The 14,833-nt window shown below is 40.7% G+C and overlaps 1 protein-coding gene across 3 annotated transcripts in view; it reads right to left on the bottom strand.

Annotated features, from left to right (window-relative positions):
- slc8a1a (solute carrier family 8 member 1a) overlaps positions 1–8,794 on the bottom strand; it is a 45,564-nt gene extending 36,770 nt beyond the window's left edge. For all 3 annotated transcript variants that reach the window (XM_014131173.3, XM_014131182.3, XM_014131183.3), the window contains exons 1-3: positions 8,536–8,794; positions 7,197–7,285; positions 5,127–6,979 (exon numbers count right to left, since the gene is read on the bottom strand). In XM_014131173.3, coding sequence (XP_013986648.1) covers positions 5,127–6,940 — 1,814 coding nt within the window. In that variant the 5' untranslated portion in view covers positions 6,941–6,979; positions 7,197–7,285; positions 8,536–8,794. The remainder of the gene's footprint in view (positions 1–5,126; positions 6,980–7,196; positions 7,286–8,535) is intronic.
- Between the last annotated feature and the right edge of the window lie 6,039 nt (positions 8,795–14,833).

The raw sequence follows: 14,833 nt of genomic DNA, 5'->3' as shown, positions 1-14,833 counted from the left end.
GTCTTGAAATCATTTGCAGATTTTGTGAACGTGTAGACTGCGGTAAGTAAGAAGACAGCTCATAAAGTGAGGGAGGCTTATTAAATAATAATAATAATAATAATAATAATAATTTGGTGGGTGCTTATTTGTCCTATTTCACACATGTACACGTGTATTAATACGCATGTGTGAATTGGAAATGTGTTTTTTTACCTGGTAAAATGATGGCAAAATAAAAAATGTCCATATCTCAACTCCAGCTGAGTAACACCTCCGAGAGTGGTGTCATGGCCAGCGTCTGCCATAATCAACTGTAACACTCAAGCAATTAGGGTTAAGTGCCTTGCTCAACGGCACATTGACAGATTTTTCAGCAGGCTGACATTTACCCTGGAGCCAGATCTGAGCGATTTCTGCGATTTCTGCCAGCTGTAAAGTCAAAATTGGGTATAATGTACAAATTAATGATAACCAACGTTTGCTCTTTGGTCTTCATTTAATGTTAAGGGTTAGGGTTAGCAGTGTGGTTAGAATTAGAATCAGATGTTATGACTTTGTGGCTTTGCCAGCTAGTGACCACTCTGCAGAGCTGCCTCTAGAACAAGATTCATGACAAAAAAACGCTGAACGATTTTTCGCTTGTCGGCTCTGGGATTCAAACTAGTTACCTTTCGGTTACTGACCCAATGCTCTAACCTCTAGGGTTCCTGTCGCCCATTATTCTGTTGATGTCTATGTAATACTAGGTAGAATATTTTCTTGCAGACTGAAAAAATGTACACTATGTCTGTAAAGTAATTTACATAACAGATTTTTTTATATGTTTGCTATTCATGCATAGGGCTGGAAGCAGGAGTACGAAAGATGCCGAACAGGAGGCTTGAAAACCGTATTCCAAGATTTTTTATACATTTTGTAGTCACATTTTACCATCTTAAATGCCCCAATAAGCTATTTCCTCTTTGTAAATCATACAATTCAAATTACACACGAAAGATGGCTTCACAAAGATAGGCAGTTTGCAATGCTAATTGCTGCTTCCGTCACAAAATATACAATGCAGACTAATGAAAGTTTTTCCTTGTCCTTTATTCCTCCCCTTCTGGTCTCAGAATTTAAATTGATTTACAAAGAGATGTGGGTTCCCCTATGTGCAGTGTACATAATGTTAAGTATCCCTCTTGCGGTGGGAAGAAGTCCTATGGTATTACATCAGCAAAGCTACCAAAAAAGTCAAAATAATTCTACAATTCGTCACTTGCCACAGTTTTTCTTACAGCTATTCATAACCTATAGACTATACTCTTGTGTGTACAAAAATTATGTAACAATGCTGTTTCTGACTATCAGGCATGTGTGTCCTATATTGAGTGTCTTTCCACGAAAATAAATGTATTTTGCTAAGATATGGTATGTTTATTTCATGGCATCTTCATTGATGTGCTTACTTGAGCAGCAGCCAGAGTCGTAAGTGTGATCGGTTTTGCACCAAGTATACAATCGGATACAACGCTAAGAGAATCCGTCAGCACATACGAGATGGCCTTAGTGATTGATCAAACTGTGCTTTGTAAGTAACACGTCTGCTATTATCTGCGCCCAGTCTCTGTGTCTCAGCCAATTAGAGGCCTGAAAAACATTATTTCAGCCATGTAGAAAGCTTGACAAACATTTCAGGCAGCAGGGTCCTCTTTTGCCTGCAGAAAAGAAAGACACAAATACGTCCATCACCCCTGAAGCTTTTAGCTCCCCAGAAATTGGGACATTGCAAAGCACTGACCAACCCCCTCAAAAACATCCAAAGGCTGCAAGGGAAAACGTGAGGCGTATACAGACAGAGGTTGAGGGGGTTGGCTTTGGATAGGCCTGGGTTTGGATAGTATTTGATATCGTTCAAATACTTTAAGCATTTGGTTGAGCCTGCACCAGGCAAGCTCAATCAAGCACAGCTTGGAGTAATTTGAAAGATTTCAAACATGATTTGAACCCTTGGTCTTCTTGCTCCTCTATGGTCCAAAGCGCCTTGTTCTCCTGCCTCTGTCTATTGCTCGTCTGATGAAGCGGTGGTGACAGCCCCGCTGTCATGCAGCCCAAGGGAACACGTTACTCCCCCAGCCATGTGATCCACAGGCCAGAGCCGCCACTGGGCCGCGGGGGCAGCTACGCTAGCCCTGGATCATGACAGTGGTCTGAGGAGGAGCACGAGGTCTGTCCTCATGCGAGAGCAGGCCAGAGACGAGAGGGCAAATTTAGCATAGGCAAAAAAACGATTTAACTAGTTGTTTAAAATAGTACCTCATTCTAAAGCCCAAAGTAACCCCCTGTCAAGTTTCATGCTTGTCAATGTGTGTAGTCAAAGCAAAGTCATTAATTTCACTACATGTAGGCAGCAAAGTTAATAATATCTACATTACCAGAGGGTGGGTCTTATCAAAAGAAAATAAGGCATGGTTGGACCATCATTCTCTACGGTTGAGGGCAGCAGATATGATCTTGTCTGATAAGGACAGTAGGACACAAAGGACACATTCTGGCTATAATAAATTGTGATGTAAAATTACATTTACAGCATAGTTATCATTCAGTATAGTTTAGAGTGGATCGAACCACATTTTTTGAGAATAGATCCAATAGAAATTGAACTGAAATGGGTACTTTGTAGAACATTGTTAGTTTGATATTTCAAAGGCGGCTGAAAGATACTTGGCGGAGTACCCGGTGCTGCTTCTTTAACACCTATACTGGCTCAGTCAGGAGCGGAGCCCTTATTACACATTAATGTCTACCAATATCATCACAACAACTAACACTTGTTCCTACCAGCAAAACAAAAGAACATGGTCCTGACCGTGTAACTTCTTGTGATGATATAACTAGATCATCTTTGACTAATCAACCCCCCTTATCTGGATACAGCATGGTTGAGAGTAACCAGGCCTCTTGCTTCAGTGAAAAATGGAATTACTATCAATCCTATTCTGTCTGTGGCATAAGTGAATGATGTGTGCAGAAACATAAATAAATGTTTACATTCCAACGGACATTGCATGCATCTTAAAATAGATTTGGAAATAACTTGCAACTGCATCCTCTCAAATGTGTCAATGCCAACGTTAATACATTTTCCAAATGATAACTTAAGAACCGACTTCCCAACAGACGCTGCTGCCTTGTCTATATATGGTGCTGCTTCTCTATGCAAAGCTGGCTGAGACGATTTACACTGCTCACTTCAAAGCAATCCGTTTGCCTCTGTATAAATGTGTGGATGTCTTAAATCTTAAAACAGAGCACAGGGCCTTTTCCATTTGGTGCTATCCTCAAACTGGCAATGTTTTCCTCTATGGAATACATTTGTTGTCATTATATCCCCCACCCCACAATCCATGGAAAATGTCTGGCCCAACTGCTATTTTACGTATGTACAGTATACCTGACTATAGCAGTATATCATTTATGGAAGTTCCAGTTTGAAGAAGGGAGTGATAAAAGTGTCGCTGGATTTCTCATTGAAAAAGGCAAAAAGGCCTTACTCGCATTCAATTCTGGTGGTTTCCTATAAATGATGGACACACTGATATGGAAAATCTGTATCAATAGCAGCTGCATTTTTGTTTAATATGATATTGATGAAAAACATTTCAATATTACAACTGCTTAGCTTACATGTAATGTCTTATGAATGAGGAGTTTGTTTTGAGTTTAAATAAAACAGGATAGACTGCGGAGCAATTCAAGATCCAAATGATTTTAGCTAGTATGTAAGCTACATGTGGAGTGAACATGTAGGAGTCCTACTGTCTCATGTTCATAACTCCTTTCTCTACTCGTATCTCTCTGGAACCTATAACATAGTAAAATTTGTTTAGTAGTTGTTGGGAACTCTTCATAAATAGTAACCATTTGCCAACTGTTTAGAGTCCATTACATCTTTTGATACAACTGTTGATATTTATATTTAAAAAAAATCTTTATCAGGAAGGTATTCCAGTGTTTTTACATTGCATACACAAAATGAACAGCCAAAGAACAGCTGCTGCCTCTGAGCTCCAACATATTCCATACCTAATCTATTCATGCTACATGCTAATGCATCATTATCATTAGCATCACAATGATCATTTCTGGATGTGTTTTCTCTCTTTTATCCAGCACCAGTGAGTCATCAAGTCCCGTTTTCAGTGAGATACACCATGGTATTTGGTACACTTGAATACTCTCAATTGTACAGTATGTTCTGTGCCGAAGTACTGCAAGTCATAAAATATCCAACTGGTGTTGAGCGAAAGTGGAGGAGAAATTGCAACAACATTTTTTTTTAACTGAAATGAAATGAAGCCAGTTCTGCAATACTATTACAGTCCACAGTATCTCTACATATGGTATGCAAAACACTAATTGGTAGATTTGTAGACAGGCGCTATTCAGGCAGTCAATAGAATGCTCAAATGAATGATTAAAAAAAGAGGGGCAGTGAGAGAAAAGCTGTGAGAAAAAGAACACTTGACAGTGAAGCAGAAAGGATGAAGTACAGTGGAAAGATAGAAACTTAAGACAGGATTCCTTCTTGAACCCCAGAGACACTTACATCCCCTGAGAAAATGTAACCTAAGACAATAGATTAAAACAACAATAGGAATGGACAGCACATTGAAATGAATGGAATCTAATGACGATGTCAACAGGCCATACAAAATACAACCCACTGTGCAAAAACTGGTTGAATCAACATTGTTTCCACGTCATAAACAAAAAAATGACGTTGAATCAATGTGGAAAACTGATTGGATTTGCAAAAAGTTTGAACACAAACTGAACACAAATCCAATGACATGATGACATTTTTTTGTTGATTTCACATTGAATTCACATTAGCTGACAACTAAACCAAGTGTAAATTTAAAAAATAAGTTTAACTGGCGTCTGTGCCCAGTGGGAAGTCTCTTAGTGCTAGGAGATAACAATAAAGCTATTTTCTTTTTGAGACAGAAAGTTGCTTCTGTGGGACAAACTAGAAACAGGGACATTGACATAACTTAGACATAACATTTGTCCAAATTGAACGTCAATGTGCTGTGGGCCTCACCTCATTTATATGACAACAATAAAAACATGACAACGTTAAAAGCGAGTATGTAACTTACAAGATCTCATCGTTCTGGAATTCCAGCGCTCCGTGCGTATCTTCAAAGTCTTCTCCCCCTCCTTTTGCTGTACCCTCCATGGTCTTGTAGGGTACGACCACTAGTCCCCGCGCTCCTGAGGTACGGAGAACCTTTACTTCCATCATGCCGATACTCTCGCTCACGGTCATTACCGGTTCTTCAAAAGTAAAGATCCCGGCATGGTCATCGTCAAAGATAGTCACAGTGGCTGAGCAGGGTAGGCCAAGGCCCGCCAAAGTGTCCACTTGATTAGCCCTTGGTTGTCCGTAGCCAGTGCCCTCGGATATGACCTTCACGTTGCTAAGGTGGACCAGAAAATGCTCATCCTCCTCAAAGATGTCATCGTCAATGATGTCTATCCGGATCTCCTTCTCAGTCTCACCAGGTTTGAACACCACAACGCCCTCAGTGAACTGGTAGTCCGAGCCGGCATTGGCTGTGCCGTCTTCGGTACGGTATTCCACTGAAACAGTGTTAGTCAAGTCCTCACCAAGGCGTACCACATTCAAGGCCACTGTACCGCAGTTCTCCAAGCACTGGTATGTACCAGGGTCAAAGAAGACCTTTGACGAAAAGTCATTCTCCGAAACTTCGGAGCGGATCTCGTATGCACCAACAGCTTTCCTGGCTTGGTCTGCTGCATGCTTCTTCAGTACGTTCCCTGCTCCCGTCATGATTCTGGTAGTCTGGCATCGGTAGAAGGCGCGACTCTTTTGCTGCTGTGTCAATACCTGGTAGTTGGCCAGTTCTATCAGCTGCTCCATCTCCTTCTCTGGATGCTTCTGCTTCAGTTCCTTCAGGATCCGGGCCATTTCCTTCCTGGCCTCCTCCTCATCCAGGTCCTTCTCATCAAAACCCATCGCTCCGTCCATGAAGCTCTCTGAGTTGAGCATTTTCCCATCCATTTCAATGTCCATCTTTGAAGGAAGTTGAGCCTCCCCTTCCGTCTCAATGATCACCCCTCTTCGCTTCCCTGCGCGGTAGCGCTTGTACATGTACTTATAGACAAGAAGTCTGCGATCCGCAACGTAAGCCATCCCTACACACAACGGGAAAAAGAACAGTGTGACAAGGCCCTCCCACACCTGTACGATGCCCGGAGAGATGACAGCCAAGATGAGATAAAGCCAGGTGTACGCGAATATACTCCAGGTGGCGGTAACAAAAAATACCCTCAAATGTTTGACTTTCCGGTGCTCTCCATCGGGAATGACAGAAACACAGAGTCCAATGATAACGAACATGTTGAAGGCAGCACTACCAACGATGGTGTTCGGGCCCAGATCACCTGCGTCAAAGTTGTGACCGCACACCTCAACGACGGACAGTAGGATCTCCGGAGCGGAGGAACCCAGGGCCATAAGGGTCAGGTTGGACACTGTCTCGTTCCATATACGAACAGTGGTTGTCACTTTTTCGCCATTTGGTTTCTTGATGGTGATCTCCCTCTCTTGTGATGTAATTACCTCAATGGATGCCATGAAGCGATCCGCAATGATAGAGACCCCCAGGAACATGTAAAACAAGGCCACAAAGTAAACTGTGGCTCTTGCCAGTTTATCTCCAAAGGATGGGTTCTCTGGTAACCATTTGGGCAGAATGACACCCACTTTGCATTCAGTACCCACAGAATCACACTTCTTGTTAGTCTGGTTGCCAATGGAAGAGTTTGTTCCAAGGCTTGGGTTTGAATTCACCGCTGTAACAAATGTAATTTCAGATGAAAAAACTGCCAACAACACTGTGAGTTGGAGAGTACAGAAGAGGAAAGATGATGTCCCAGTTTGTCCCATGATTCTGACGAGGTGTTATGCTCCAACTCTACCTTTCACCTATGCAAAAAAAAGGGATCGATGAGAACAGAACTACCAAAAACTGTACAAATTTGAAAAATTACAAATGACTGAAAGAGAAATATAAATATTCCTAACTCCAGTGTTTCCCTAAGTTACAGTAGATATAAAGCAACATCCCCCAGAGCCGCCTCCAATGCACACATCACACATTCAGTATTGGAGCCAATTGAAGTTAAATTATTTTAGGAAAGACCTCTTTGTCAGATGTGGGGGTGCTTCAGGTGTCCTCTGGGATACCAGGTTAGGAGGGGGATCCGGCTAACCTGGTTGGGGAAACACTTCCTAAATAATATCAAGAAAATAACACTGGTTTAACCAGACAACCACACAAGTGTACCACACACTTCTCTCTCTGAGTGTGTGTGTGTGTGTGTGTGTGTGTGTGTGTGTGTGTGTGTGTGTGTGTGTGACTTGGAGCGTTATCACCTGCATTGTATCATTTGAATAACTGGTTTAGATGGAAAAATGGCACCAATGATTACATTACAAGCTTTACTATGTCCTCTTGACATACTGCCAAATTAGGGTTAAGTGCCTTGCTCAAGGAGACATCAACAGATTTTTCACCTAGTCAGCTCGGGGATTCAAACCAATTCTACGTCTAGTTTTGATTGACATATTATATATATTTTTGTTACTCAGTTGGGGTCTCAACTTACTATTGAGAGTAAGAACAGTAGAATAGACCAGTTGCAATTTTGAAATTTGGTGGTGCATCAGCAGTTTTTCTATTGTTATGTCAGTCACTGACAGTCACTCAATTAGCCATGTCAGCAAAATATTTTTAGATTGGCAGTTAGTCTAGCCAGCCATATAAACTTATAGTAATCATGCCGAATCCCGACTGGGCACACAGGGCACGTGTCCAGGGGCCCTGACATCTAGGGGGGGGGGGGGGGGGGGGGGCACATTGATTTTGTTAGTCATTCTCCCTCAGATATCATACTAACATTGCAAAGTCATTACAGAATGTGTAGAATTGCAGGAAATTTGGTGTAAAACTGCAAAGTTTTCTCTTTGCTCCATAGTAAAATGTGTAGAATTGCAGAGAACTTGCTTTAAAACTGAACATTTTCTTTACCCCCCATGACAAAATGTGAAGAATTGCAGGAAATGAACTTAAAAACAAAAAAATGTTCTCTCCACCATCAAGAGGGGAGTCACTAAAATGTTTGCCCGAAGTCGGGGCACCCCAACCAAATCTTGCTTAGGGTCCCCAGAAGGCTAGAGCTGGCTTAAGCTGGCGATAGTAAAATGTCTTTCATAGTTTTATCTTTCCTTACATAGGTTATTCTTTTGAGAAAGGCTAGACAACATGTATCCTAATTACATGATTCTCATTTGCAACATGAAATCACAAAGATACAGTATCAGAAAACAAATGACAGCTGACAGCAATCTAGTCCGCAATTTACAGTACATCCATGCACATGTTCTTTACAGGTAGGATTTAAAGCCAACTAGCCCATAAAGTAGCCTACAAAAATGTGTAACATTTCAAGTGACAGTAGTTGCCCAGAATGCTAGCCTACCGTTTTAATCCACGCAATAGGGAAAGGAATTTATAAGCTACTCAAAAACAATGGAGGTTGAAGAAAGGATACAGAAGTCCTTGAGAAATCTTCAATTTCCAACCTTTTATAAAACAATGATGTAAGTTGCGCCATCGTCAATAAATCTTGAGTTGTTGTATAGGTAAACCCTTCGTACCCAAAAAATCTAAATGTTCTGCCACCCTGTAGATAGCCGACTAGAGACAATCATGGGCTCTCAAAGCACGCTTCCTCGGGACTGCTCTCTCTCACTCTCTTGCTCTGTCTCCCCCTCCCGCTCTCTCTCTCTCTCTCTCTCTCTCATCTCTCATCCTGGTTTTAATGTCCATGCTCTCATCTCCCAAGTGATGTGATAATGTTATTTCGATACTGATGCAAAGCAATGGGGGAATTCATTTCCATATATTATTTGATTTGCTTTCTTGAGAAAAAATAATGCATTTATTCTAACAGCTTATTTTAGGAATAGTTTCATTATATCTAACCAAAACTTGAACATGAATCAAGTTTGAACAAATCAGTACTGTATCTTCATCTCATGTATTTTAGAAGCACTTACTTGTGGAAACTACATTATTGGCACAATATTAATATAGTATTGGAGGTTAATGCAACCAAGGCCTAATGCAAACCTAGATATGCTCCATTTTGTTTAGCCATAATGCTATTTTTTTTGTATCCTTTATACAATAAATATTTAACACTTCTTCAGGATCAGTGGGTCCCCCACGGGACGGTTGAGCTAACATAGGCTAATGCGATTAGCATGAGGTTGTAAGTAACAAGGAAATTTCCCAGGACATAGACATATCTGTTATTGGCAGAAAGCTTAAATTCTTGTTAATCTAATTGCACTGTTCAATTTACAGTAGCTATTACAGTGAAAGAATACCATGCTATTGTTTGAGGAGAGTGCACAGTTATGAACTTGAAAAGTTATTCATCAACCAATTAGGCACATTTGGGCAGTCTTGATACAACATTTTGAACAGAAATGCAACGGTTCATTGGATCAGTCTAAAACTTTGCCCGTACACTACTGCCATCTAGTGGCCACAATGTAAATTGTGCATGGGCTGGAATGATACATTATGGCCTTTCTCTTGCATTTCAAAGATGATGGTAAAAAAATATATTAAAAAAACAGCAGTTTCTTTCTTTGTATTTTCTTTTACCAGATCTAATGTGTTATATTCTCCTACATTCATTTCACATTTCCACAAACTTCAAAGTGTGTCCATTCAAATGGTATCAAGAATATGCATATCCTTGCTTCAATGCTTGAGCTACATGCAGTTAGACTTGGGTATATCACTTTAGGCAAAAATTGAAAAAAAGGGACTGATCCTTATCCAACTGCAATACTGTTATGTTTCACAGGTTATAGGCCTACGTTTTTTTTTTTTTTTACCCATTTTGACAATTCAGGAGTCTGATCCCAAGCTATTTATTTAATTGAGTATTTACAGAGAAGCCCAAATGCAACCTGGACTCAGAGGTAGACGTAACATGCTAAATGAAAATCCAACACTCAAATTAGTATGTTACATTTGGTATGGTATGTATTAATTTGTGGACATCAATCATCTATTTCATATGATATGTTCCGAATTGCAGTTCATTCAATATGTTAAGAATTTGCAATACGTATGATATGTTACAAATTCCAATGTGTTGTGTCTAACGTTAGCTAGGTGGCTAACACTAACATTAGCTGTCATAGCTAATGTTTAAAGATAAATATTGATATATTACTAGCTCTTAACACTTTGAATCTGCAAAAATGACAAATTAATTAGTGGGTGATTTCAGATCACTGATAGTGGGGTGGTAGATACCTAGTTTCCCTCATGGCTCAGCTTAGGTGCCTACATACACCATAGACACGCACACCAACACACACACACACACACACACACACACACACACACACACACACACACACACACACACACACACACACACACACACACACAGAAGTCAGCTTAGACAGATCCGTATCGGAGGCTATGTATCTAGATACGTATCGAATCGTCTTGAAAGTGAAAGATTCACTCCCTAGAAGTTTGGTTAAAGGGTTAATGTTACAATTAGGGGAAGGGTTAGCTAACATGCTATGTGGTTGCAAAGTAGCTAAAAAGAAGTAAGTAGTTGCAAAGTTGATAATTAGCTAAAATGCTAAAGTTGTCCGTGATGGGTTTCAAACACAGAACCTTTGGGTTGCTAGACATTTGCGTTATTCCTCTAATCAAACTGAATCACACTGAATCATTTCAAACTAAAACGTATCATTCCTGTATGGTATTGAAGCCCATGTATCTAGATACTTATCAAATCGTCTTGAAAGGGAAAGATGTATATCTTTAAGAGTTAGCTTAAGGGATAGGGGAAGGGTTAGCTAACATGCTAAGTACTTAAAAAGTAGCTAAAAAGTAGTATGTTGTTGCAAAGTTGCTAATTAGCTAATGTCCATGATGAGATTCAAACACACAACCTTTTGGTTGCTAGATGTTCGCATTATACACCTAACTATCCACCCTGACCAACCACCCTCCTTTCAGTTTTGCCTGAAGTAACCTTATGTGTTATGTAACCCCACCAAACATAACAAATCGTACTAATTTGCATGTCCCCAATTTCCGTTTACTATCTTACGTCTAGTCTATGAGACCAGCCTGTCAGACAAGCTGAGGTCAATTATAACTCACTAAAGAAAAGAGTTTCTGCTCCTGCTTGTAATCTTGAGTCACTGCAATGCCATGTCAGGTCAAGTTACCCAACGCTGAGCTCTCTGACATCTTTTGTCCCCCCTTGTTAGCCCACTCTATCTCCAGGCCTCCGGTAGAAGGCTAGCTTAGCAGCGGACAGATATGAATAATATGTCAGATGCTGCTGCAACAGTCACTCTTTGAATTAGCCCATGCTGCTCCAAATGCACTACACACACCACACAGTGACTAGCCTATACAGAGTCACCAGAAAACACAAACATTTAGTTTTCAGGGATACAATATTTTCATCCTAACTTCCGTTTCCCCTGAAAAATGGAAGTGGGAACTCTGCTCAGGCGTCTTTCTACGCCTACTACATTAGGTTACACAGTGACTACCTTTCATTATTTGAAGCTTTGACTTTGAAATCATTTCACCTTACGGGAGAGGCGAGAGTAGTTCAATCAAAGTTTCATCAAATGCGCAGTGTGTGATTTGTTTCCTTTTGAAACAATGTAGATGCGTGTCCCTTGGCAGAGACACAGCATGCAGTTGAACCTGACTCCATTCTGAGTCAGTGGAGTTTTAATGACGATATTGTAGTACTGGGAAGCTTTCACCTCAAATAACTTCATCATAGAGCGAGAGGGACAGTTGAGGTGAACTCACAGTTAAGTCAGTCATGTTTTTACTCTTGGCTCACACAGACTGGACACACTTTACTTGAACGTCAGTCAGTTAGTTAGTCATTCATGATTTTGCTATCAGTTATTTTGGCTTACAGGGTTATTTTGGCTTACATGCACTTGGCCAGACTGCTTGTACTCTCTCAGTCCTTAAACAGTCCTTTGCATCGTCGTATGACACATAGTAAGTGAAAGATGTGATAAGCAGTCACGATATATCTAAAGTAGGTTTTGATATAGTAGGAATGCAAGCTTTCATGGATAGTTTGCTGCATATCTGAATGAAAGTTATGTTCAGACGGTAGAGTGTACACATTTGTAAGGCCAAGTATGGATTGGGAACAGAAATCACTCCCATAGCATTTCTCCATTTTTGTGTATGCACTTATTGATTGATGGGCTGTTCCACTAAACTACTTTGGGGATGGTGTCTGTAAAATGTTACTGCAGACTATTAGTCAAATGATGATCAATCTGCTCAAAAATCATAATAACAGGCCCATGGGCTGCAACACTTTTCTTTCTCCTTTTTTTAAACAAAAATACAATGCAATGTTGTTGATCCTCTGTATTTTCAAATATTGTGGAGGCAGCATCATGTTATGGGTATGCTTGACACCAGCCGGGACTGGGGAGTTTAGAGGAAAACCCACCGTAGTCTTCTGAAAACCTAACCCAGGGACAGAGTTTTATTTTCAGCGGGAAAATTTCAGCACAAATGTTAATGCCAAAGACACACCAGAATGTCTTTCCAAGAGGTGTTCCTGAATGGTCCAGTCTCGGTCCTGATTGAAATCTGCTTGAAAATCAGAGACAAGATTTGAATATTGTTGTCTATCAATGATTCCCACCCAAATTACTGAGCTTGAGCAATTTTAACAAAGTCAATTGATATACAGTGCATTCGGAAAGTATTCAGACGCCTTGACCTTTTCCACATTTTAAAATTGATTAAATCGTTTTTTTCCCCTCATCAATCTACACACAATACCCCATAAAAAATGGATATATCACATTTACATAAGTATTCAGACCCTTTGTTGAAGCACCTTTGGCAGCAATTACAGCCTGAAGTCTTCTTGGGTATGACGCTACAAGCTTGGCACACCTGTATTTGGGGAGTTTCTGCCATTATTTTCTGCAGATCCTCTCAAGCTCTGTCAGGTTGGATGGGGAGTGTAGAGCTATTTTCAGGTCTCACCAGAGATGTTCGACCAGGGTCAAGTCTGGGCTCTGGCTGGGACATTCAGAGTCTTGTCCCCGAAGCTACTCCTGCGTTGTCTTGGCTGTGTGCTTAGGTTCATTGTCCTGTTGGAAGGTGAACTTTCACCCCGGTCTGAGGTCCTGAGAGCTCTGAAGCAGGTTTTCATCAAGGATCTCTCTGTACTTTGCTCCGTTCATCTTTCCCTCAATCCTGACTAGGCTCGCACTCCATGACGCTGAAAAACACTGCCACCACCATGCTTCACCGTAGGCATGGTGTCCATTTTCCTCCAGACGTTATGCTTGGCATTCAGGCCAAATAGTTCAATCTTGGTTTCTTGAGACCAGAGAATCTTGTTTCTCTTGGTGCTTTTTGGCAAACTCCAAGCGGGCTGTAATGTGCCTTTTACTGGCTCCCATCTGGCCACCCGACCATAAAGGACAGATTGGTGGAGTGCTGCAGAGATGGCTGTTCTTCTGGAAGGTTCTCCCAACTCCAGAGCTCTGTCAGAGTGACCATCGGGTTCTTGGTCACCTCCTTGACCAAGGCCCTTCTCCCCCGATTGCTCAGTTTGGCCAGGTGGCCAGTTCTAGGAAGAGTCTTGGTGGTTTCAAACTTCTTCCATTTAAGAATGAGGGAGGTCACTGTGTTCTTGGGGACCTTCAATGCTGCAGAACATTTTTGGTACCCTTCCCCAGATCTGTGCCTCGACACAATCCTGTCTTGGAGTGCTACAGACAATTTCTTCAACCTCATGGCTTGGTTTTTGCTCTGACATGCACTGTAAACTGTGGGACCTTATATAGACAGGTGAGTGCCTTTACAAATCATGCCCAATCAATTGAATTTACCACAGGTGGACTCCAATCAAGTTGCAGAAACATCTCAAGGATGATGAACGGAAACAGGATGCACATGAGCTCAATTCCGAGTCTCACAGCAAAGGGTCAAAAGCGAAAACAGTTTTTAGATTCCTAAATATTTTTAGTTTTTTATTAAGAAATACCTTATTTACTTAGGTAAGTATACATACTTACCTAAGTAAATAAGGTATTTCTTAATAAAAAACTATTTAGGAATCTAAAAACTGTTTTCGCTTTTTCATTATGGGGTATTGTGTGTAAATTGATGAGGATTAATAAATGTTTTTAATCCATTTTAGAATAGGACTAATGTAACAAAATGTGGAAAAAGTAAAGGCGTCTGAATACTTTCCAAATGCCCAGTATGTTGCCCTAAGAGTTGTGCAAGGTTGGTAGAACCTTATTCAAAATGATTCACAGCTGTAATGGCTGCCAAAGTTTCTTCCACCGAAAGGGATGTGAAGACATACGCAGTCAACGCATCTTAATAATACATAATAAAAATCTAAAATTCGTCTTTCACTTTGAACATTTTGAGTAGCTTATGTAGATCGATAGGAAAAAATATATAATTTAATCCTTTCTTAGATTTCAATTTAAGGCGGCAAAATGTGAAGACTGTGCAAGGGGTGTGTACACTTTCAGCGACTGTATATTCATGTTCTCCTAGTTTCAGAGTATAGGCAGCACAGTGATATATTCAGCCATGGTCATGCATTGCATTACGATAGATAATCAAAAACTGGGAGGACAATAGCGTAGCATCCGGGTATGTCTGTTAATAACTGCAACGCATTTTAATTATGTTAACTG

Source organism: Salmo salar, chromosome 12 (assembly GCF_965601325.2).
Source record: "Salmo salar chromosome 12, fSalSal1, whole genome shotgun sequence".
NCBI classification, from domain to species: Eukaryota; Metazoa; Chordata; class Actinopteri; order Salmoniformes; family Salmonidae; genus Salmo; species Salmo salar.
Note: the sequence above shows the minus strand (reverse complement) of the source record. Positions and strands in the feature narration are given on the sequence as shown.